The following is a 26498-nucleotide window of genomic DNA, read 5'->3' on the forward strand; positions in this document are numbered from 1 at the left end:
GTGTGAAGATCTCAAAAATCTGGAATATGCCCACTATGTTTTGAAGCCCCTTCTTCTCACGTGTGCATTGTAAATATTTTACCTGGGCGTTCCCAGCAAACAAACTGTGAGAGGCTGCACTGCATCAGAGTAATATATTGACATTTTGTGTGTCACCTCAGGTATCTCCTGGTGCACAGGGTGAGGTTTTCACTTCTGTCTGAAGTCAGTTTCTATGTGCACATCTGTTGTGAAAGAAGGTTGTACTTATGCTGAAGTATTTTCTGTTGCAAAGCTTAGTCATCATTCTCCTTTTGAAATATTTATATTAAAGCGATGATTGTAGATTCTCAGTGGAGTAGGATTAATTCTTGTACTGCTGCACTGAGTGAAGCAACAGCAGGTCAGTTACTGACACTAAATATCCTCCAGTCGTAAAAAATAGGTTCTTATTTCTATTTCTGTACAGAAGGATTCGTAAACAGAGAAATAAACTGGCTTATTGTTATTTTTTCCTATTATTATGCCACTATTATTTTTTCCTTTAAGGATGATATAAGTTGAGCTGTTTAATATTCAGATACAGCTGGCCGGTATCATTACAACGAAGTATACAGTTCTGTTCATCTCTGCATTCAGAAATCCACAGCAGATTGACAACTTGGAAGTTAGCTCAAGTCCCCTGCAGGACTGCCCCCACCTCTCACATCTGAGCAAGAAGGCAGCTGAATAAGATTTGCCCAGGGACAGAGGAAGGAGAGATGGGATCTGCTGAAGAGGGAGCAAGGATTGGAAGCTGAAGGCATCCGTGTGAGCTTGTGCTCCCACGCATGATATAGCAAATTCTTTTGCTATCCTAAGTCACATCTAATTATCTGTCTCACTCCTCAGTTCAGGCCCACTTCTGTAGGTGTCTCCACAAGAGAAACTAGCAGCTTTCATCATCTCCAGGCAGCGTGTACTTGGCCCATCTAATGGGACACAGAAGCCACGCCATCTGTTGCTGTGACTCAGCTGACATTGTGGCTGGATTTTGCATTCAGACACATTCACCCTGTGTTAATGAACAGAAAATACAAGCTCCAAAGCTCGGTTTACGGTGCAGCACTTCGCAATATATTTCACTGAAAACAGAGGAGGGAATAGAGTTGCAGCAGTGGAATGGCTTTTTATTCCTTTCCAGTTGGATCAGCTCATCTACAAACCTGGCTTAGTTTTACCCAAGGAACACTTTCTCAGCTGAAACAATCACTCCCCCAGAGCTCGTGTGTCCCTGAGCACTCCCCTGCTCAGGGCTTAGGAGTTCATCTTTTTGGAAGGCCTAGCTCATGTTCTTTGCAATGGGCCCCTGGGTACCAGCCTGCCCCGGAGCACTGCACGAGCCTGCTCACTGCAGGCTGTCCATCTAAGGAACAAACTGCTCTCCCAGCTGCTGGCTTCGCAATTGCAAGTCTGCCTGAGTTACCAAGAAGCAGAAAACGTTCTGCTGTCTTATCCAACCACTGTAGCATTCTGAAACCAGAGAGGGCTTAGCACTTTTACTAGTAAGTTTATTAGTAAGTCATTTGGCAGCTCGCAGACCTGCTCCGTGTGCCTTGCTGAAACTCTCTAGGTCTGTTTTGTTACAGGAGAGTGAGAGCAGCTCACAAAGCTTCTTCCCAAATCACAGTAACAGACTTCACAGGGCAAGAGTTGTTCTTTCTCAGGGCTTACTCTGCAGCCGTGTTCTTACACTGGCTGACAGCTGCAATGCCAAATACTTAAAAGCCCACAGAAGAGAAGCACACACGTGAGCTGCTTCTGAAATCAGCAGCACATGGGAATGTGTGAAGGGTACTCCAGGGAAAGCACTGCATTGTGGTGCAGCACCAATGAAGTCTCTTCTGGAACATTTCATCACCTGTCTCACTTGCAGGGGAATCAGAGATTACACTCTAGCCTTCCACTGTTCTCTGGCACAGACATTTTAGACTTGTCTTCTGGAAGTGAAATGGCATTGAGGTGCCCTCAGTAGGGCCAGGAATATGTCTCTGTTCTCTGCAACCTGAGACTCACTGATCTCAGCCCTCAGCTCTGAAGGAAAGATGGTGTGAACACCCTTCTCACATCCCTGCACCACTGCTGAATTCCCTGACAATATCAATACCAAGCACAGTGCTTTTTTTACCTTGCTTCAGAAACCTGCTGTTCAAATCCCTGCAGCTTCTAGCTCAGGAGAAGCAGGGACAGTGCAAGGGGTGGGAGATGTAGTCAGGCCCCAGCTGAAAAGCAGGGAAAGACACAAGAACCCAAACCCCCACTGTGCCACTTCTTACAACTCACTCATTCAACAGCAGAAATCAGAGACACACTAAGCCTCTCACTTTACACCCCCTCACAAGGTGTATTTCCTTCTTTCAGGTGTATGCATCCTCTGTGCTGCATCTGAAAGTCCAGCTTTCTCCTAAAGATACACTCGTAAAGTCACATTAATAGTGTTAGAGGTTTCCATAAACCTATTTCCCCCTCCCCCCCCAGGTAAAAAGAACACAAAACCCCTCACATTTTGCATATCACACTGTGGCATTAAGAATCAGTGCCTCCAAACCAGCATCTTAAATAGTTAATTCAGTATGTGGGCGTCCGAATGTTGGGGAGTCTTATACACACATACACGTAATGCTAATATGTTTAAATGACAAATACAATTCCTACCACTTCCAACGAGCTATACTTCTCATTTACAAGAGGAAAAAAAAATGCAGCATCTACATTTTTTTTTCTACCTCTCAGTACTTTTCAAATGGTTTTAGTTCTGTGGAGCACCGATGGAAGCATAGCAAACAATGCAGTACAATTCACAGGTTTATTAAATAAATATTCATTTAAAAATATGCTTTTATTTATTCACAGTTTCAAGTCTGAAAAAGGTAACACTATTCTGGATCAACTCCAACACAGCTAAAAATCATTCACTTCCTGTTGCAAACGAAATACCAGCAATGGCAAGTGCAAGAACCTTGCATCAAAGCGAGGAAGGCACGTGTTTTGTGCAGAATAGTGACTGTAATGAGAGAAATGCACCCACACATTCAACAGAAGTCTCCTTGCACAGCTTCCCCTCAGCTTACTGGTTAAAGTATTCCAAAAAAGCTTTGCTTACGAAGTCTGTCTCTCTAAATATCAAACAGTAACTGTGAGGTTATAGTTCTATGCACAATGTTTGCAGTGCTGCAAAGCCCATTACCTTTATGAGAAAAATTGTGCTTTCCTCCAGGATAAAAAAAACAACAAAGTGTGTTCAGTTTGGATCCAGAACCCCAACTCTGCATTTCAAACAAAGAAATGCTAATAACCAAACCATCACAGAGTTATCACAGGTTCACAGGGAATCCCTACCCTTTCCCAGGTGTGCTGTGTTAACCATGTAGGCAGCATTCTTATCACCTCTGATAAATCCAAATACCACATGGGAAAAAATACCACTGATCCCATGCATTCACAAGGCACTGTTTCTGCTCTTATGCAGCACTTAGGTCACTGAACTCCACCACTGCTGGCTTCACTATTCTGTGACAGCTGCTCCAGTAAGTTTAAGATTACCTCTATTCTCTCTAGCAGGGTCATGCTTTTGTTAGCAGTTGCACGCAGCAGAAGAGAGTAAACATGCTTGTTTGTTTTAAGAGCGACTTCTTCTTCATTAATGCCCCTAAAAAGGAAACCAGATGATAAAAGCTATTAACCTGACCACAGTATTTTACTCTACAAATCATCAAAACCATTATCAAACAGTAACATTGATTACTTCTTTGAAACCGCACGGCTGATGCTCTGATTTGGAACTCTTAACTTCCTTAGCTCCCATTCCCTGGCATTTCCCAGCACTGCAGTCAGAGCCTCTGTTCCTCCTGCAGGAAGGACAAGGAGTTCCAGATTTCTTCAGCTCCAGTCTGGCCATTTTATTAACTGCACACTGTAACCCTCCAGTCAGTGCTTCTGTGCCAAACTTCTGTACTTTTGGCTCATCTGATCTGGCCAAAAGCCAACAGAACTATTCCTGAGATGCTATTTGCTCCTGCTGCTGGATTTGCCATAGCCCAGCCCTGCTAGCCCACTGTGGCTATTTTCCTGTTCAAGTCTGAAGTCCGTGACCTCGCCATCCTTCTCTTATGTTCCAAACATCTGAATTATTTCTCTATTTTAGAGATTTTTCCATACCCAATAGCTTTACATAGAAGAGCTTTTGCCACTGTGCAGTTTAAGGTCCCAAAGATTTTCTCCATTTGACAGACAACGTTGAAATTAAGTTATCAAACAAGAGCCAGCCTATTACTTCAGCACTGCCACCCTACATTTAACATTCAAGACTAATGAATAAATGACTTGAATAAGAAAAAAAGAAATGCTGCCATTAGTAGCACAACAAAATCAAGTGTGCATGCAGCAGTCAGTTTAACTGTAAATGCTCAGGGAGTTACAAAAAAGGTAAATCAAATAAAACTTACAACACTTGGCAGAAATCAGACAGATTTAATTATTAAAACAGAAAAGGTAGTCAATAAAAAGCCAATGAAATGTTAAGTATTTCCAGGATAAGCTGCAAGAATTCCCAGAGCCGAGTATTAATTTCAATTAATTTTTCCTCTGATTTACATAGCCCAGTCCAGTGGCACTTATGTGTTCAACTTCCGGAAGGTAAAACTGATTTCATTCAGTTTTATTGCTAGTCTGCAAGTTTCACTATCAACCATCAGTTTTTCCATATGTTCTGCTCCCTGCCAAAGCACATCTAACCCTGCAATAGCATCTGTGGGTTCTCATTTCCTCCCTTCTCAGCTCGCCTGTTATTAAAACAGCACACAGACATTTTCTCTTTCTGTAAAGCAGAACTAAGGAGACACACGTGAGACTTAGGCAAAGTACTAGAAAGGTTCAACAGAAGGTTACACAGAAGACAGAGCTAAGCTGAGCCTCAACCCACCGTTGTTTAAAGGTGTTTAAGATGTTCCAGCAACACCCCCATCTCACCTCACTCCAGTGAGAGCTGTGACCTGTTCCTATATGAACTCAGGAAACCTCATTCATGAGAGACTCCACGAGAAGCAAAAGAAAGGAGTTTGTGACACAGCACTTGGCCAGACCACAGAACGATGAGAAGAGAGGAGCGGTACTTGGGACAGCTGCCTGTTACACACAGGTTGGGCTTCAACCCTTTGCATTTCACATCTTCAGATTGCCACCTTGTGGAAGCTTTTCCATGAGTGAATGCATCTAACAACACACCAAAGCCACTGCTACAACAGCACACAGGCTTTCTTCCACTCTCATGATTTCCCACTTAGCAGTCTCCTACCAAAGGACAACTCACTGTGCAAGATTATTCCATTTCACAGCTTTCTGTAGCATAACAGCAGTAACATCAGCACTGTTTCAATGTGACAAACTATTAATGACTTCCAGAAATTCTCTAATGCCTTATTTTCATAAGTTAACTTTATGTTGCAGCAGAAATAACAACTGTATGCCACAGTAGCTTCTACCATCAAAGGCATCTGTTGCTAATGGAGGGGTGAAAAGTGCTGTAGCCTAGACACAAAGTGAAGGTGTCTCCTGATCACCTCCTCAATTACACCTACAAACCACCAGCTTCAGGTGAGCAATGGACACCCCAGCTCCTTCTCCAGAAAGGAATAAACACTGCACATTCTTGCAGTACACTGTTTGCACAGATTTATGTACCCAAATCACACGTATGCCTACCAAGGTTTAGCTTACCCGATTTTCTTTTTCGTCGAGGTTAACAATTTAATAGATTGGAGGAGAAGGAATGACATTCGAGACTCAAAAATGCTAAGCAGTTTCATGACTTCTTCCTTGTTAAGGGCAGCAGAGGATTCATTAGGTGATAAACTCTCAGCTCTATTCTCATCGTTGCTTATCTACAGAAAGAGAAACACAAAACACGTCACTCAACTCCACCATTGGAAGAGCAGTGCTCATGTCAGACAGCCATAATGCAGGTTAGCTTACTCTTTACAGGAGTGGCACCAACATCACAATTACTGAGATGCCACAGTTATGAGGCCTCAGTAATTACTCTGTACACTGCACACAAGTTATGACAAGTGCCTATGCTAAAACTGTGTAATGTGATACTTAATTATAGGAAAATATGGACTTGAATAATCAATCTGTTGTTCAAGTTACCAAAGGATGAGTGTGTCAGCAAACATGAGCAGTCATTTATTTCAGCATCAAGAACAGTGGCTGCAGATAACCTTCCACATTTTAATACTGAAATACAAACAGCCACAGAGAGAACTCCCATTTATGTTGTACATGCCTTCTTAAGTTCTTTAAGAAGTTATTTAAAGGGTACTACAAATACACAGTTACACACAATCCCATTCAAAGGGTGAGTCTGTGTAGGCCCAACCATGGGCATGTTTTAATCCATTCACCACCTCAAGAAATTCCTGTAATATTTTATAAACTTCAGCAGCATTATACAAAACACTTTAACAGAGGGACAAAATGACTCAAGCCAGAGATCTGTGCATCAAAAGCATTAAGAACAGAAGGAAGACAATTTCTAGTTCTGAAGTGTTGGGGGAAGAGGTGGAACTTCTGACACCACTCACAGAAAGGCAAGCTGTAGTCTTGAGTTTTTTCACCCATTTTTATATAGAGGCTAGAAGTGAATGGCAGAAGGTTCCATTTCTGTTCAGTGCAAGCAACCAAGCTGAGAAGCAGACAAGCAATACCTTAATTGCCAATTGACCACTTTTATGCAAATGCACAAGATTTGTGGGAGCATACAATCAGATAACTTGACTTTTGTTTACCTGCTCACTCTCTGCTGCAAGCTCTTTTCTGATAAGCTGGAACACACACTTGGTTTTAGACATTATATCTAGGGCCCCAAACAATGTCTTTAATTTCGCAGCACTGCTGTTCTGACCTGAAGAGGGGGGAAAAAGGAAAAAAAATATCAACTCATTCTGGATTGCACTTCTACCTCCACCCAATGATTACAGGAGTTCACATGAAAAACTTTATACCATTCTAGGCAACTGAAGAGCAGTATGACAAAAATGCCTTTCTTCTTCCAAAGCGGACTGTATTCTGAGCAGCACGTTACTCCTACTCACAGTTATTTAGAAAGGAAACAACAGCATTTTAGGAGACTCTTGTGGAAGGGCAGTTAGACTTACTTGTCATTTGGAATTCTGCAAATGCCACTCTCTCCAACTGCACACGAAGGAGTTCACAGGGTGCATCCTTCAAGAGCTGGAAGAGTCTTACTGCTTTACTGTAATGAAGATCAGCAAGGACACGATGCTGCTTCCTCAAGTGTTCGTCACCAACCTGTGCTCAGAGTAGGACACACATATAAATGCCAGACAATTAATATATTCTGAAAGCATCTATTAGTAAAAGAAAAAGCTTATGTAAAACAATAGGTACAAACGATGGTTCCTCAGCTCACTTCAAAATGGTTCAACTAAACTAAACCAGCACACTTTAGAATCCATTGCTAACCTGCCATCACTGAAGTTACTGTATTTTCACAGCTAACATTAACAAATTAAAGTAGAACCAAGTTACTCATAAAGAATAATTTAAGAAAAGCTACCACCCTCCAACACACCCCAAGAAGCAACATGCAAGTCTACACTCAAGCATTCATTAATCATTAGCAGACCAGCCTTCTACTAGAACATTAGCAGAATTATCAGGAGAGAGGCTCAGAAGCAAAACCTAACTGAAAATATTTATCATCAAGGAGTGTGTGAAACCACCTAGACCAGATGGAACCATAAAGCTGAAACACTCTAGGAAGAACAAGGCTGATGACACCATGCACAGGAATGGCACAAAGCTGCACCACGGAGCTCTAACTAGGAAAATAATCTTCATCATGAAGGTGGACAAACACTAAAAAAAGCTTCCTACAATGATGGTTGATGCTCAGTACCTGTCAGTGATCAGCAGATATTTAGACAGTGCCCTTACTAGTCAGGCTTTAACTTATACTTAGCCCTGAAGTGCTCAGGCAGTGGCACTAGATCTCAGAAGGTCCTTTCCAACTGAACTATTCTATCCAAAAATAACTGCACACTGACTTAAAATATGTGCCAGCTCACATTTCCCCAGTTAAGTCACCTTAAATAAGCATTTATCCCTCTAACTGCAGAAGGAGTATCAGTCTTCACAAATACTACACATTAAACATGGAACCTGTATAAAAAAAATAACAGTTTGTGCTAGTACCTGGTTTCTGAGGCAACTGTGGTACATTGAAGCAAGTCTGTGGTGGATGGTTGCAGCACGATACTGGCACAGGGGCTGCCGTGGGGACACAGTGTCAACATCACAGTACTTCAGAGACTTCATCATGGCTTCACTGACCTCCTTCTCTATCTACAAGAAAAAAGAAAACCATGCAGTGGTGTTCCAGTTTGGAAGTAATCATATCACGTGGACTTGTAAGAATTAAGTCTGTTTTCACAGTACAAAACTGAAATCTTTATATAAACTAACCATTAAATGATTTGCAAAAGCTACTTTAAACTTCTATTGGATTACAAAGATTTTATATTTGCTATTCAAATAGCAACTTTGCTTGCTGATCCATTTTTCAAGAAAACAGCTTCTTTTACTAGATGTCACAAATCTTTTCCATTACCTGTTCCTGAGCCTTCCTAGATAATGGAGCATAATCCTGCTGCAGAGTTGCCATAGTGAAATAAGTGGTAGACAGCTCCCAGTTCACAGAATCCCAAACAGCAGGATGCATCTCTCTCTTGCCAAGAGACCTTAGTGCTTTCAGGTAGTAATTGATAGCCTACAGATTATAAAGTATGCATAAGAAGTAACAATACATTCATAACAACTAAAAATTCATTCTTTACTTATTCTTAAAGGAAGCATTTCAAAATACCGTTGCTCTTTCTCCAATATTTTTCTTATACTCAATTCTAGTCATAACTTCAGTCCTGACTTGCCCATCAGAATAAAACTAAGTTAATTCCAAAGGACAGACCAGCCCTAGGGAACTTTTATTCCCCATACATACTAAAAGAAGAAATCACTAATTCCAAGTATCTGCTTTATTTGACATAATAAATGTGATTGGAAACCACTATCTTGGGCAAAAGTTGAGTGCTAGCTACTGTGGATCTTATTTCTTACATGCTCAAAAGGAAACATTCAGGTATGCAGTACTTCCCACTACATTAAACTAACACGAGGTCAGAATTCACACACTACCTTAGAAACCTTGCCAACTGCTGTATCTAGTTCAACTACCAACTCCTCCATTACTGAGAGGGCTCTAAGTTGTTCACATAAATTGTGTTAAGAGGTGGAATAGGGTACGGGCGAGTGTAAAAGTAGTGTGTTACCTTATTATAATAAAGTGCCTCTTCAGGAGAAAATTCTCTTTTGAAGTCACCTTCAGTTGCACAGTGTGCTTGAGCACAAATTCTCATGAGCCTTCCTGTGTTGCACAGCAGAAGAGCAGCATTGGGGGCATCATCGATTGACTCAAAATACTGAATTCCTTTTTCAAAGCAAGAGAAGCTTTTCTTCCAGAGTTGCTGCTCTGTCATCGATACGTTCTTGCTCACTGAAGTTAAAACACAAGGCTTACCATTATGTCCTTGAAGGATATGGATTCAACAAATGTTTGTTTAGCTATTTTTCCCCTCAAAGATTCATAAAGATGTCCTTTTAGAATTTAAATGTGGTCAATTATTCTCAACACCCAAATTCAAGGAAAGCACTAGCAAAACAAATGAAAAACCTATTAATACCAAAAATGCACTACTGCTCATAGCATATATCAGAATTGTGATAACGTGGCACACACACTCACACTCATTAGTAGTACAATTTATAAATGCTTTCCCCACTTCCTGACAGTATTTAGGATATTAGCTGCTTCTATGAACTTGCAGCGTGAAACAAAAAGTGGTTTTTAGAGACAAGAAAAATTCAGCATTAAGGCTTTTATCCTGGCTCAGTAGCAGTCCTAGAAAAACACAGAAATGAGAAACAGCCACCAAATTAAAATCTAATCCTTAATGCTTCAACTGTTAATTGCATACACACAGTAAGTATTTAGGAGACTGGAGCTGCTTACACTGAACCACCAGCATGCACTTAGGTTTAGCTTCAAAAACTAATGCCTCTAGACAAGACATTGATTTCTTTTTAAAAAAAAGAAAAGCACCAAAGGAAAAAAAAATCCTTCCCTCCTCCCCCCAACCCTTTCTTTCCAGGGCATTCAACACACCTGAAAAGAATTTCTCCAGATTTGTGGCTTTCATTTGAATGATGGAATTTTACACTCAATTTAAACAGTGCACAAGCCATAGTAATCTACTGCAGATTATTATTTACAATGGACATTAAAGTTGCAGTGTTTTTCTAAAAATGATACTTACTACAAAGTTATTTAAATGCCATCTTAGTATTCAGAAATAGTCAAGACTTCCTTCACAATTAGTGAACTTAACTGTTTTTCTAGGTCAGTGGAACAGCACAGAGTGAGAAGCAAAACAAGAATGCTTACCCACTCTCTCAGTCTGCACTGCAGCAGCCTGATTCATGTAAAATACTCCCATTTCATTCCTGATATTACCCATCCTCTTCAGCACCTGCACATGCTGCTCAGGATTTTGCTTCTTTAAGTTACTGAAAAGTAAGATTTCATAGGCTGCTTCGTAGCATTTACAGCTGACTGTAAGTTGGCACTCCAAGTCTGTAGACAAGTCAGTAGCCCAGGTAAACACTAAAACGACAACAACAAAAAAACAAACAAAAACCCACAAAACACAATGTCTCCATGTCAAATAGCATTTCCAAGCAAATCCATGTCTCTGATAGTCTAGAGAATACCCAGTAAGCTGACCAAGGGTAAGACCAACGCCAGAACAATCATACAGTTTCCACACACAAGCAGAGTCTACCCAAGGCATGAACAACTAATGCCTCCAGCTCAATTACAACCTGGGGCATGTCATACAATGTTTTCTTAACTTGTTGAGCCCGTTCTAAGAAAAGAGAAGGTGCTCTGACTGAAACAGAATGAGGCATAACCAACTCTCCTCTGGAAGTGATACTGCTGCAGGGATCGGAGGAGGCACAGTGAAGTTACTTATAACTGTCCTAATTTAACTCTATGACAGACATCTTACACCTGCGTCATACCTTGGCAGCTGGATTCTCTATGAAGGCTGTGCAGTATTTCCTGGTCTTCCTTTGTCTGGTAGTTGTATTCTTCAAGGTAAGCTGCTCTGTTGTTCGCATTCTGAGCGAGCATTAATTGGATATCTCCACAAAGTGTTAAGCACTGACAAAGAAATGCTAACACTTCAGGAAGCATGCTGGCAGACAGACAGCAGTAGGTATCTACAAGAAAGGAATCCCACAGGTGAAGGTGCAGGAAGGAGAGAAGCACAATCCTTCAGTTTTGACACAGACTGACAGTGTAATTGGTTTTATGCTCCTTCCCACATTTACTCCCTGTATCCAGACAACACACGCTCTCCTGAGAGTAACTAATCTGTTTTAAAAATCACACTTATTCTACACAGCTGACAGCCTAGGAGTAGTGACTATTTTCTTAATTATATGCATGAACTCTGATGATTACAAATGCTCATCTCAGATTTGAAACTTAAACCAGGGAAAACTGCATTTCAGGATTAATTCCAGTCAGGTATAGTCTGAAAAAAAATGAATTTTGAAGGAGTGCAGTTAAATTTAAGTCCTCCAAAGACTGAAAATCTACACATACTGATGCTCTGCATTGAGATCAAGCATCCTTGCTTTGTAAGACCCTTTTACCACCCCATCACCTCACATCCTACCAATACGGAAGCAAAATAGCAGTACTAAAGCTTTAAACATATGCTGCTTTTCTGTTTAATACCCTGAACAGCCCAATTTTCTCCCCTCCACGCTCCTCATTTCCCTTGGTAATACTTCAGGGTGTAATTCATTTTAGAGGCATATCTAATTCAGCTGATACTTTGGGTGAACATTTAAATGAAACAGGAACCACCAGGTGTTTTCAGAGAATCACCATCTGCTTGGAGTGACAGTACTAGGAACACAGAAGATTACTTCTGTGTTGCCATCAGGACCAAATGCTCCCAGCTCCATCTGTGATCTAAGTCTTCCCACCACATCAAAATGGTAGCACCCTTCTACTCAAATGGTCAAGAGCAAGTTATTCTTAGTACACCCTTCCCTTCAGAAGAGTGATCTACGGACACTTAACTAAACAGACAGGCAATACGTGTCACTACATGCCACTGAGGTGAATCATGCATACAAGTATCTGATATTGTGAAGTGTCAATACAGAGATGACAACTCCAGTAACTTACCATGGCATTGCAAAGCCAGCTTGATGTATCGTAGTGCTCTCCCATACTTCTGCAGAATCATAGCAGCATCAGACAGGACATAATAAGCCTTTGATGATTTCAGAATGAGCTGGAGTTTCATTTTATATTGCCACGATCCAGGAATCATTCCCGACTGACTGGAATGCTTATCCTTCTGAAACGAGCCCACTGTAACAAACAGAACCTCCTCAGTAATCTCATATCCATAACATACACCAGAGGTCTGACCCAACGTCAGCAGACAGAATGTAAATTGCCATATTACAGCTCTGCACACTAGAGTATGCCAATTTGCCTGGTACTATGTTTTCACCTACAAAACAAACCCAACACTTGGAACTTCTCCACTTACTTCACCTGAAAACACTGTGTTTTAATACAAAGAGTACAGTGCCAAAGCAGCTCAACTCCAGTATTCTCAGCAGCTTTGCAATGACCAAGGCTACTCCTTTTGGTAGCAGGCATGATTTGAGATGAGTTCTGCCAAATGCTTATGATACTTCCTTTATTTCTGTATTAACTGATTCAAACTAAGGAATTGTCCAGCACTATGGCAACTGGATGATCTAATCATTCCTGCAAATAAGACCAGTGACCTCCTCACACCAGTTCCAAGATAATCCTCAGCATAAGATCACAATTCTGCCTCCAATGCTGCAGTGATTATGGAAGCAGAAAGCTGCAGCTATCAACTTGAAGCACATTAGAGGTTCTGATGCCAAAGGACAGAACTTTGTTGTCCTGACCAGGAGGACTGAAGCAGAGTAAGCAGCATACACTATGAGAAGCACACAGAGTCGAGGCTTTTGCTTACAGTTGGACCTACAAGACCTGAGCTGCAAGCTGACAATCCTTACTGAGTTCCAGAAAAACAGCACGTTTCCTTTAAGACAACACAAATTAAAGGCACAGAATGCTCATACTGCATGCACATAATATTGAGAAGTAGTTCTTTTCAAATTAAAAATTCAGAAAGAAAGAAAGGGTACTTGTCTTTTTAATTTGTATGTAAGACAGAACAAACCAGGGAAACAACATCATTTGCATTACCAGAAGAAAAAAAAACCAACAAAAATCCCACACTTGGGAAACTAAAGTTTCTCCCCTAAGTTTGAGTTACATTTCCCTAGGTTGAGTTCAATCACTATGACCCAAATGAGCAGCACCACTGCTGTTCCAGGGAAGAACTCCAGTGGTGATCAGAAATCGAGTGGAATCTTTTTTGAGATCTGTGCAATCATTTTCTACACTTCCCAAGAAACTTATGCAACTAAATAAAAAAAAGCAAGCAGCTGCAGTGTGTCATCAGCTCCAAAGAGCAAAGGGAGAAGTTAGAACACAGCTGTAGTACAGCTAAAATCAGCATGCTGCTCTTGTACAATTTTTCAACAGATCTTCCATACATATTAACAGCATTGGGTAGAATTTATGGGAGCTCAACACAATGCAACTTTCTGATAAGAGACATTATGTTATATAGTCAAGTATCTGAGAAAAAAAAGCTAGGAAAGTATCAATGTATATCCAGTTAGCTGACATTTGTGAGAATCATAGAACTGGAAGACCAGCATCAGAGCAATTAGATGATTAACTCAAAACTGAATGTGCTTATTATTTCGGGATTTAAACAAGAAAAGGAAGAAAAAGAATGAGGCATTGTAAGAACATGCACTCAGATTTCTTTCTGACATTTACTAGTAGGACTTCACTACCGTGCAGAACACTCACTCAGAATAGGAATCCTTCCAATCCCCTTTTATCAGACTCTGAAGCAACATAAAGCAGACTGAAACCTCTGGCTTATGAATATTTAAATAGAATAAAAACACCTGTCTTTCCTGCTTCCTTCCACAATTTAGAGCTACAAGAAAAAAATAACACTGAAATCCTGTTCAACTTTATAGTATGTATGATCTATAACTGTAATGTATTTGTAAATGTAATATCCAGCAGCAAACATGAGGGTAAAATCTCCCAGAAGTGAAAAGCTCTTTCAAAGTTTCCAAGTAAATATATATATATATATATAAGGAAACTGCTAAAACTAAATGAATAAAAAACCACAACAGAAATACAACACACACTCCACAAACAATTTATAGTGCTCCTCACACCATATCCAAAACAAACTTCTCAGTCCTTAGGAAAATCATTTGAAAGGTAGAACTAAATAAGGTACAGCTGCATTATGTGTTTGCTAACAAAAAATGCTTAAATATGTAAAATATCCCAAATACACTATTCATATTTAAAGAGGAATAGACTGCACTCCTATTTTGTTTTTATGCTGTGTATTTTCTCTTGCTTATAAAACAGCATAATTAGCAACATACAAGTATCCTGTTCTGACAATCAAAATGAAGTGGCAGCAGTTTGTGTGGGTACTGGAAAGGTCTTATTTGCACAACAATACAACTCACTTTTGTCTAAAAATAAGGCCATCTGTTTTTCCAGACACTCGGGACCACCACTGGTGGATTCGTCTTCATATTTCAATGGGATTGGTGTGCTGGGGTCAGCAGCAGGAAGGTCACTCTCTTTTTTAACACTGCTGTCAACAGACTTCAATCCCTGCAAGAAAAACTGCCTTAATTCATTTTGAAATCAATACTCCACAAGTACACAACACATGAAGAACTGTACACTAGCTGAAGTATCATCACAAACTCGATAGTAAACTCACCTCCAGGACGTAGCTAAGCACAAGCCTGCAACGTTCTTCAGCACCATGGCAGACAGGAAATGCACAACTAGGCTTGATTGAGAGGGTAGCAGGGGAAAAAAGACCAAAATAAACAGAAGTTCAGAGTACAAAATATCAACACCCCAGGCTACAAGTAACAAATGATTGCAAGAAAGCTTGTCAACAAAACATTTCATCTCCACACGGAAAAGCATCACAGTATTTCTTTCCATTGTCTCAGACAGCAATTCATTTCTGGTCATCACTATAGGATTTAATTTAACATCTATACTTGGTATCTCAGTAAGCTTGAAGAGAAGGAAGAAGGGAGATTTCCATCTCATAACAGTAATTAAAAGGCACACACAGACTGTTTGCAATGCAGACTCCAAAAAACAGGCCCATTCGCTATGCAAAAGTTGTTCAGTCGACTTTTAAGTCAGAGCAGCACTCCACCTCTGAATGGCTCCATAGCTCAGGGCTGGGTTTTTTCATTTGTTTTGCATTTTAAGAACTGTAAATGACCACAAGCTCAGCTGCAGTGGACAGTACTCGTTCCTGTCACAGCAGCATATTTTTTTTTGTAGAGGACCTCAAGTTCTATGAACAGCTAATGAAAAAGCTAACTGAAGCATGAGGCAGAGGGAAAAACATAAGAAAATTAAAAATCACAGCTAAAAAAACCACAATGACAGCTTATGACAAAACTAACAAGCAACAGGTTTGATAACACAAGCCTTGCAGTATCAATTGAAGCTTTCAAGAAAGTCCTTAAACAAGGAATCTATAACTTACACGTATTCGATGAACAGATTTGTATTTTTCTGGTACTGATAACTCTCCTACAGATTTTATTATAGCCACTGCTTTGTTGTCATCTGGTGGATCAGAACTGTTACTGTAAGACCCATTCTCATCGCTGTCTGGCATTTCTTCCTCTTCTTCACTATAGCTTTCATCAGAATTTCCATTTAAAGGGAAGTCTGTATTGTCTTCTTTTTTAGGCTCATCCAACTGAAAGAGCTCTGATAACATGTAGTTTGCTGAAGCAATAATCTTTTCAAAAAAGGAAAAAAGAAAAAACAGTGATTCATTTTCATGTTAAAGTTTTCTTCTGAAATCCAACAGCAACATACTTTGTCTTAGAATAAGGAGTAAAAACTGAGCAGGCAGTCAAGCCCACCCACATTTGCTTTTACCCACCTTACAGATGCAAAGCAATTGTGACCTAACCTAGGTGGCTCCTGCTCCAGCAGGATGGTTGCACTAGATGATCTTTTGAGGTCCTTTCCAATCCATTCTGTGATTCTGATGCTGTAAACCCCTCCCAACTTCTAGAAAACAACCTGCCCTTACATCTTGTAAGTGGGTTGGACTCAATGATCTCCAGAGGTCCCTTCCAACCCCTACAATTCTGTGATTCTGTGATCTTCACCAATCTAAAACTTGTTTCAGAAGACAAACTATCTTTTCAGTTTTTGCTATAATTTGAGCAAAAAATGTAAACTGCCTTCCAGAGTAGCTTCCACATTTGTTTTTTCTTTTCAGTAGATCTAAGCATTCAGAGGTTTGCATTTCACTTCTTCCTGCTGCTTTGGTTTATTCACTGACGTGCTTTAATATTATCAACATATTTTGAAACTCTGACCATGTGTAATTATGAAATGCTAGACACTGGGCACTTAAAAGCTATCCTACAGCAGCAGCAAATCCAACTACACACTAAACCAGGAGAAATTCAAGGAATACTGGTGATGATCTAAGATCGTATGATTCCATAATCTAAAACCAGCACTGCTTCCTCACCCTCCAGTTTATTTTTATACAGAAATAAGATAAGTCTTGAGGCAAGAGGTACCAACATTCAAACTCAATTCTTTCTTAACTGAGCTGTACTACTCAGGCCTGCATACTTTGGTCTATCACCTCCTACCTCTCCATTTGAGACAGATATCACAAACACCTGGAATGTAGTGTGGTTAAGATTGCTCCACTAAACTTCTCTGCAGCAACAGCTAAGATTAATACAGCAAGCTGAGAAATACATACACATTCTATATAAACATTTTTTTCCTCCCACTTTAAGTAGTGTTTGCAGAAGTGCTTGTTAGTGAACAAAAATACCTAATAATTATGTCAGCAAAATTTACAACATTCCTTACACAAAGATTTAATATTTTTACCTCAGTTTTACTCAAAGCCTGAAATCTTGCTCAGAGAGCTGTTCCACTCCCTACCACGAGAGGAATTTTGAGACTCCAGGATGAGTCATGATGCATCAAGTCTGCTAGGAAACTTGGATCAGATCCAGCAAAAAACAAACTAAAACAGAACACATGCTGCATCAGCGTGACCTGCTTCCAGGCATCTGGCTCTTGAACTGGAACGAGCAGTTTTATGTTGGAACCCACCTACTAGATGATCCTAAAGGTCCCCTCCAACCCAAAACATTCTACACTGAGTGTTAATGCTCCATCTTAAATACAAATGTTGAGTAATAGCTTTAAGGCTTCAAGTTTTGGATTTAGGCACCTAAGCAGGAAGGGTTCTGATTGCCAAGAAAACTTCTCCATTGCCTTTACACAAAGATACAAGAACATACTGCTCTTACTTGAGGATGTCTGCCATTGTCCAGTAACTTAAGACAATTAAGAAGTAATGTTCTTATAGTGCCATAGTGTTTCTTGTTCTGGTTTTTCTTCAGCATCATATTGCAAGCAACTCTAAGAAAAAAAGTAGAAACAACTAGTGAATTTCTTTGTGTTGTCAGGAAGAAAGTTTAAAGCAAGATCACTACAAATCCAGGCTTTCCAAACGTTTTAACAGGTGTACAAGACTTAGTGAGAACACAGTTTACACACAGAAATCACAAAAGTTACAACAGAAGTTATTTAAAAACTCACTTGTATAGAAGAATTGCCACTGGCATTGTAAAAGGGTTTTGGTATTTGTCTTCTGTTTCTTCACAAAGGGTTGTTAGGTCATAGAGTTTTACTATATCACTCCCACTTGCTGAAAGGCAAGACTTTTTATTAAGCACCGTGACATTAACATAAATATTTTCTCAGTTTATCTAAGTTTACTTACCCTTAAATAACCAGTATGTATGTCCTTCTTTGGTGCAATTTGATTTCAAAAAAGATAAGATATTTTGAGCAATATCTTTTATCACTTTGGTAGAGAAATTAGAGTTTTCCAAATTGGGAATATCTTCAGTCTTGATCATTTCATATTTCTGAAAGGAATGTATTTTTAAACAAGATTAGAAGGGCTTTCCACACAGGTCTACAGATCAGAGTTTCTATTACCTGCTTAAAGAAACACTCTACTATTATGATACAGCATCAAAATACATTTTTTCCAGTGATTTATTCAACTTTTATTGAGCAGTGTTGTCAAGGTATGCTTGCTTTTAAAGAAGACTCACTGCTATCAGAAAATTATGAGTACATAAATCAAGAACAAAAGGTGAAAAGGAAGTGGTGCCAACATCTGCCTACTACATCAACGAAACTTAGTCAGCAACTGGATGCTGCCTAGTGCAAGTGATCAACTCAGCTGGTACCTGCAGGCTCTTGAAAAGCACTAAATACAAACAAGTAAAAAGCATGCATATGTCTCCATAAGTGAGCACCATTGATTTAAGATGCAAGAAACCAGTGCATTCTGCAGCTATATTCTTTCATTTTGTCTTGGTACACCTGAACAAGTAGAAATCTTACAGGGAAGGAAGAAAAGGAACAGATTTTTAGATGACTGCTGCAAGCTGTGCAGATTTCACATTCTGCAATAAAAATTTTGTCAACTTTTAGTCAGAATAGTAAGATTGGAAAGATTTGTTACAGCTACAACAGTTTCAGAAACAGAAAGATTGATGGACTAGGCACAAGGAGCCAGGCTTACCTGAACAATTCCATTAACATGAAAGCACATCACAAGCTCTGGTACGTTGCATATTAAGTTGTCCAACCAATAGTCAATTCCTGTTAACACATTTATTGGCTTGTTGTTATCCCTAGAAACAAGTATTCCTAGTGTTATTTAAGTCTTTCTTTACTCTCCAGAAAATAAGTAAAGTCTAAATCCCATTAGTAAACATAAGTCACCTCAGTGGATGGCACTGAAACACCTCCTTGAGAATCGTTAAGATTTTGTACAGGCAAACAATGGAATACATTCACATCCCCTCAGCACTCTGAGTTTTTGGTTATAATGACATCGAAACATGAACAAGCTTTACATGTCAAACTATTACCAAAACAGTAAGTGCCAATCTGAAAGAATAGTCTGCAGTTCTAAAGGAAAGGCAGCATTACCACCACCTAATCATAGCACAGGCCTCCTCCCAGACATCCCAAAATTCCTTTCAAGGCAAAGCACTGTTCATGTCTAGATGCATCTTAAGATGATAAAATACATCAAACAAGTTTCAAGTTTCTGCTCATCCCTTGCCAATGCACAGGCAGGAACATAGAAACCAGTAACCACATAATAATAAACCAAGCACAAGTGAACAGAAAGCAGTATTTCCACAGAATAAAGTTCTTATGAAGTGCCTAACAGTTAGTGAAATTCAAGATTCCATTAAGAGAAATATGACTCATTTTTTAATCAAAATAGAAATACATAAGAGTTACGGACTAAATTAACAGCATTTTAACACTTAAATGCACATTAAAGCTTTATGAAAGGCTGCAGGCAGCCACTGCTTTCAAATAAGGATTCAGATGAGGAAAAAAAAGCAGTAGAACATATCAAGCTCCAGTGCAGGAGCACAGCTATGGGGCTTCCTGACTTCCAGGATTTTATAATGCCATTGCCACTTAAGTATGAAGCATGAATTTGATCCTTCAAGCTGCATTTAAGAGTTAAGAGTCAACCAAGAACTTGCCAATAGCTGAATAGGAAAGCAAAGCATCAAGTCAGCAAAGGCTGGCACACACACAATCAATTCACCTGAGACGTAAGCTCACAGCAGGGTATCTCCCACCTCCAAATATAGGCATATTTGATCCTACTAACATGTGGATATCTTCAAAGGTCCACAAGATGTTACGAACAAAGTCATTTTTAAGTCCCTTCATTAAGAGAAAAAATTGGTCTATAAATCACTGTTATAAACACATATTCTCTGTGACAATCTGCAGAATTACGAGAAAGCAAGATGCAAAAGCAGCAAATAAAAGACAGCACAAAATGACTATGCTATGCATTCATGTTAACTTAAAAGACTGAGATCACAGATGCCACAAAAGCTACTTCTACGGGAAACTTAAGCTTTTCTCTTGGCTCCAATTCAGACCAAATTTTGAAGTGTCTGATTAAAGTGGGGGAGTTGTGTTTGAGCTCAAATTTCACATATAGCATACCTGACTGTTTTCCCCGTCACTGAACAAAGTAGTCAGGTTTTGTTCTTTGGGGGCTGAGGCCACATGCCCCACTATATATGAGGGTTCAAGAGGCACACTTCCCTGTGAAGAGCACAAGGATAAGGAGTGATTCCACTGCTGAGGTAAACTTAGGCCACAGAAAGAAAGTTGTACGTTTATATTCTGAATGACAAAAGCATAGAAGACCTCATCTTCAATCTCCACCGCATTAAAATATATATATCAAATTATAAAAGCCTCCAGTCAGTGACTAGAATGTTTCTTCCACTAGAGCTAGTACCAAAAATTCTGAACTTCGTTTCTTATATTCTCAATCTTGGGAAAGTAAGTTTTCCTAGGAACACTTTATTCCCCAAGAGTCAGCATCAGATTATCAATTTCCAGAGCATGAATCTTCTATCTCAATGTTGTACTTAATTTACAAATAAGGAAAAAAAAACACAGCACACTGAACAAAAGCACAACAGCTTCTCAGATTCTGTCTTACTGGGCAGTAATTCCTCAAGAAAGTGAGAAAGGAGTACTTCTTTTTCCAAGATCGTTCAACTACTAAACTACCCCTCTACTTTAGAATGTTACATGCAGTTATGATTTGATGGTCAACATAGGTTAGAGCCACCATAAGTTAGCTATTCAAGGAATTTGGCATACTAATTATTACCACTGTTAGCATGATAAAACTAATCTAGATTGTAGACTGAATACACTATTTTCCACCCTCTCAGAAACTAACAATTCCTCTCCTGCATTACTTCAAGAACACCAGGATTGACAGTATGCATAAATACGACAGAGAAACCCTGGATTAGAGCCCAATACTGATCATGGCTGTCTCATTTACATCACTCCCTCCTATTCATGTTGCCCCAAAGCAAGTATTTGTACACATTACTTAAAAGCTTTGCAAGCATTTTCATAGATTCTTACTCTCCTTTTCACCAACAAACTCACACCAGCCAAATACCAAGTCTGCCTAACTTCCAGGTGAAGTCACTGATATCTAATCTTAGCTTAATGCTTTCCCTCAAAGATGTGTAAGTATGTATTCAGCATTACAGTGACCAAAAATAAGAAAGTTACTTTCAAAGTTCAGAGCACTGGGACACTGGCATGAGCTAAAGTGCACGTACTGCCACATGACTGTAATTCTTCATGTCTTTCTGTCAAAATGAGGATAACAACAGCACCTTTGAAAGCCTAAAACAGACAACATTTTATTTGGAATACATGTATTCCCTACAAAAACTAACGTACCATTTAAATACACTAACCTGGTTAGAGGCACCTGGATCTTCAGATAATGAAGAAGGCATTTCAAACGGGGCCGGCCAGGAGGCCCTTCCTGCTTCATCACCCTCACCTGGAACAGCACCCTCCTGGTGCTCTTTTGAACTGGAGGGAACAGGCTGAGCAGCTCCATCACCATTAATGCTGATGAAACATGAAGAAGTTTACAATATACAACAAAGTTTGCGATAATGAATCCTCTGTAGAATGTTTGGTTTGATGCATCTGTCTCACAGAACAGCTTTGCTAAAGTGCTAGAAGAATGCTACGAGTTTTACTGCGTTGTGGGAGGCACTGCTGTTCTTTGAACGTAAGTGAAGCCCATTTTTCACAAGGAATACTGAGAGAAATTGTTAAGCTATGCTACTTAATTTTATGCCTTTAAATACCATACCTCATAATAAAAATATATACATGTTATTTCATGATGTCATCTCTCAATTTCTACCATGTAAGGATGACGTAGTAAATAATACAAATTCTAACACGCTTCAAAACAATACATTGGTCAGAAGTTGGCACAGAATTCAAGATTTATACAGACAAAAGGTTACCTGTAATACAAAAACTTGGAGAGAATAGCCTTCTGGTACCAATGCTCCTTACTCTTCTTTTTCCGTTGCCACTTCTGATCAATCAGTCTTTGATAAAACTCTTTCAGCCACGTCCAGTCCCCAGTCTAATCAATATCACAAATACAAAATTAATGTCAAGAAGGATTTGCAAAATCCTTGGCTAGAGTGCTCTCTAAATAATGCATTTTGAGCATATGGTATACAAGACAAAAAGAAAGTTAACCTGAGATGATCTCATGAAGAGTTCCTGAATATCTAGTTCATCCAACAGGAGCGTCCTCCCAATGCGGTGTACTGCCATGCTGACGTGTGACTTGCTGTAAGGTATCTTCAGAAGTTTTTTAATATTCTTACAGGAGAAAAGAGAACAGAGATTACTTTCCATATTATTGTAAGCCACAGTTCTTAGAAAACTGGGCACAAAGGGTACGTTCTTAACATTGCAGAGGCAAAGCCAGAAAAATAAAGCTTTACAGAGGCAGAAAATTTAAGATCATTTCTCAAGAAGCTGCATTTGCTGAGGTCAGATATGGGAATGTGAACAACAATGATAAAAATCAACAGCAAACGGTGGTGTCAAGTTGACAGTATTAACTGCACACTGAGTTTAAACATTATCTCTTGGATAACCAACAAGTATCACCACCAAAAGTGCTGAAGAAAATTGAAGCTTATGGTTTGGAGTTGAAAGTTTTATCTTAGCCACAGAAATAACAATCTGCCAGGTACCCAGAGGACACCTGGACAGCACTGCAGAGTAGTTCTCAGTCCAACATATAAAAGTAAGAGAATATGCATCTTCCTTTCTCTGAATCAACTCATCTGAATTACACAGAGCTGTTTATTAAATCTTTGCTTTTCCTTAGAGGACACAAAAATGACAGAACACAGGACGGTACTTTATGACAAGGTTTATACAAGACATAAGTTTGAATGCTAGAAGTTAAAAAATATACACACCTCTGAATCAGACACAACATCCACATCATTTCCAATGGAGTCAATGAAGTCATACGCCATTCCAAAGCTATAGAGAACAAAGTACAAGTTATTAACTACAGAGTGACATCAGAGCAAAACCAAAGCAAGGAAGCACTCAATACCTTTTCAGAATAAAAAGGCAGACTCTAGTTAAACGTTACTAGTTATAATGAGATCTAAGGTTAGTTAACAGAACTGTTTTGATAGCCCACAAGTTTTCCAAAGGTATCACTGGAAACACTTAGATTCAAGTTCAAAATACAGTAAAACACAGTTTTTGTTTCACTGAAATCAAGGAGTCATAAATATTAAACAAGTTGTCCTGCTCACAGATGCTCATCACCTACAATTTAATTACGAGGATTTAAGCAAAGACTCTCTGCAAACTGCTACGTGCCATTAGCTAGCTGATTTACTGTGAATTTGCTTGCTCAGCAGAGGAGTTAAGACTAATGGTGTTAAAAGGTAAAGACTAGGTGCTAAAGGATTTGATTTAGTAGTTGGGTAGGGATAGTGATAGGAGGATGGTTGGACTAGATGATCTTGTAGGTCCTTTCCAACCTTATGAACTTATGAACTTATAAGACTTCTAAACATTCAACTAATTCAACTACTTTGCAAACATCCAGACAAAAACATAACACCACTTTCTGGGTTTGTCCCTTGTTTTCCCTTCCGTGCTTCCGTTTTCCTTTTCCTTTTGACATGGCTACAAGCTTTTTTCTGTCCTTAGTTAAGCAGATCCAACTTACAAAGACCCAGAACATCCACTGACTTAGTTTCTTTACTGACTAGAGAAACCACACACGTCCCACTTTCGCCCCCTTCCAAAAACCAACAGAGCCTGCACACGCACCTTGAGAACGGCGTGCTTTTCTTGTTGTTGCCGAGAACAGTTGTGCCTGCAGGTCCCAGCTTGGCACTCTCACGTAACCAATTTGCTGGCGGCAGTTTCAGGTCTGTCTTCTCCTGGAGCCAGGCAAAGGCTGCTTGCGGCGGGGCCGAGGAGTACTTGACCACAGCGCTGCTCTTCACCTCATTGCCTCCGAGGAACAGCACCGAGCCCTGCTTTCCAAAGGGAAATCGGTTCACGCGTCTGTGGCTTTAAAAGCAAAGCACGACTCGTTCTGCTGAGGCCTTTCATGGTGAGCCACACGCTACAGTTACACGGAGCGCTTTGAAGTGACGCACTTAAAAGGGAAAACGGATCCACGCCGTATCATTTAGGTAAATACAACGCAGCGTGAAGCGCTTCAATTTAAGGGCGAGAACACTGCCTGCAACTACAGCTTAATCACAACCAGCGCGTTCCCGTCGCACAGCCGTAAGCCGCGCTCGCACCTGGGCGAGAACCCACAGAAGCCCCGAGCAGCTCGCCCTGAACCGCGCCCCGCCGTCACCTGCTTGGGCTCCTCCGCGTCTCCTCTCAGGGAGGCGGCGGCCCCGAGGCCGCAGAGCTCCGCCATGTTCCGCCCGCCCCCCGCGGCAGTAACTGCGGCGGCGGAGCACCGGGGTCCCAAGCGCCCCGCGGCGCCTCACGTGACGCCGCGTGACGTCACGGCGGCGCCGCCACCTCTCGCGTGCTTTCCCGTGAAGTCCCAGGGGGCGCGAAGGGCGGGGAGGAAAGAAATCGACCAATGGGAGAGCGCGGGGGCGGGGCCTGAGGGCGTGAGGGGCTCTGCAGTTGGCAGCGGGGCTGTGTGAGTGTGGCTTCTCTTATAAACCGGCACGGAGCACACCGCTTAGTAACAATAATATCGTGAATTTGCGTGAAAGTACACGTGGACATTTTAATGAAGAGAGATTGTTATTCGGACGCAGCGTTTTAAAGCAGCTCTAGGCAAACTAGCTCGTTGTGTTGCACTTCGGTCTCCTGCTATTGCTGGGAGGGACACTTTATTATAACTCCCCAGAATCCTTTTGTGGTGTTAGGGTGGGACCTTTCTGAGTCTCAAACTTCTATTTTTCAGCTTTATCCGTGTCACTTTGGAAGATGGCAGTGAAAGCACCGCAGTCCTTCAGGAAATAAAAACATGGACACAAAGTGCTGTGTGAGCGTGCAGTGACCGCCCTCATACTGAACCTGGAATGAAGAGCGAAGGAATGAGAACAAGCTGTATTTCCTTTCTCTGTTGGTCACATCATCCTTCTTGTCGCGTTTCAGTCCCTCAGTTCCTCGGTCTGAAAAGCAGCATGGCTTATCTCCGCTCCTTGAGCTGGTGCTAGAATCATCACCTCTGTAAATCATCACCGAAGTCACTTACTTTTGTTACTTTAAAGTAACTTATAGCATGGCATCGTTAGCAATAACATCCAGTGTATCGCTCTTATCTATTATCAAAACTTCAGTGGATGTCTAGAGAGACAAAGAAAGCCTTGAGAAGTGACAGCAGGGCAGCTAGTATTCCCAAATATCTGTGTGTCTTATAGTAAGATGGAAAACTCAGTCTCCTGCAGGAACTTTGTAATTTCCTTTAAGGTAAATGGCTGTGACTGCCTGAATCATTCATACTTAACCAATGCAAGTACCATGATTTCTCTCATTTCATTTGCCTGCTATGGCATCTGATTCCCACCCTATTCCCATCGAATAATGAACTTAAGATACACTATCCCAAAAGCTTTACCCAGCACAGAGGGTTTACTACGAGGAGTTGCAATCCCCACTCACCTTCTCATGGGCATCTCTTCACTGCTCTGTGCACAGCAGGGCAGGATGGCACAGAATGGTGCTCAGAAGGCATTTGGGGTGAGCTGTCTCCAAGGAACTGCTGGAGTGACACCTTTGTGAGGGAAGCAAACACCCACCATGGCAACCAGCATTCCAGGAGGGCACGGCTCAGAGCTGGCAGGGCAGCCAGCCGGCACAGGGCCATGTCCAACAGCAGGTGGACAAACCGTAACACAGAGAGCGCCGGCGCCTGGGTAAGGGGCGGGATGCTGGGGGAGGGGGGGGGTAGGGGGAAGCAGGAGGGGCTGCTGGTCCCACGGGAGTGCTTTATCCTTAATCTGCGGGAAAAGTGATGTGATGAGGGTGAGGTTGCCCTCTAATCAGGGCATTTGCAGGGGAAGCAAGGCTTTGTGTTCCTGAGGATTATGATGAAAAAATGTCTTAGGTATTTGCAGAAACCATGCTAAAGCAGTCTCTCGCTGATTATTTACAGTTTTCCAGCAGTGTTAGTGGTCTCTCTTTTAATATTTCA

The 26498-nt window shown here is 40.7% G+C and overlaps 1 protein-coding gene across 1 annotated transcript; it reads right to left on the reverse strand.

The window, feature by feature from the left end:
* Nucleotides 1-2842: 2842 nt before the first annotated feature.
* On the reverse strand, nucleotides 2843-24787 carry EDRF1 (erythroid differentiation regulatory factor 1). The gene is made up of 25 exons (XM_065746968.1): nucleotides 24696-24787; nucleotides 24152-24360; nucleotides 23275-23341; nucleotides 22538-22663; nucleotides 22294-22418; nucleotides 21724-21883; nucleotides 20432-20533; nucleotides 20019-20140; nucleotides 18966-19077; nucleotides 18150-18297; nucleotides 17966-18074; nucleotides 17674-17785; nucleotides 15858-16118; nucleotides 15063-15134; nucleotides 14800-14950; nucleotides 12359-12547; nucleotides 11176-11376; nucleotides 10538-10756; nucleotides 9366-9589; nucleotides 8648-8806; nucleotides 8233-8382; nucleotides 7173-7326; nucleotides 6804-6919; nucleotides 5734-5897; nucleotides 2843-3667 (listed from the first exon to the last, which is right to left on the reverse strand). The coding sequence occupies exons 1-25, from the start codon at nucleotides 24759-24761 to the stop codon at nucleotides 3496-3498; spliced, it is 3690 nt and encodes a 1229-aa protein (XP_065603040.1). The 5' UTR covers nucleotides 24762-24787; the 3' UTR covers nucleotides 2843-3495.
* Nucleotides 24788-26498: the final 1711 nt, after the last annotated feature.

This window comes from Cyrtonyx montezumae, unplaced genomic scaffold (genome assembly GCF_038088225.1).
Source record: "Cyrtonyx montezumae isolate F1298 unplaced genomic scaffold, pur_monq_1.0 scaffold_4, whole genome shotgun sequence".
Lineage (NCBI taxonomy): Eukaryota > Metazoa > Chordata > Aves > Galliformes > Odontophoridae > Cyrtonyx > Cyrtonyx montezumae.

Coding starts and splice junctions, on each gene's coding strand:
- EDRF1 (XM_065746968.1), bottom strand. CDS start 24,761: ATGGCGGAGCTCTGCGGCCTCGGGGCCGCCGCCTCCCTGAGAGGAGAC. Junction 15,135..15,857: donor AATCTGTTCATCGAATACGT/GTAAGTTATAGA, acceptor CTCTCAATCAAG/CCTAGTTGTGCATTTCCTGT. Junction 8,383..8,647: donor CTAGGAAGGCTCAGGAACAG/GTAATGGAAAAG, acceptor TTTTTCTTGTAG/ATAGAGAAGGAGGTCAGTGA.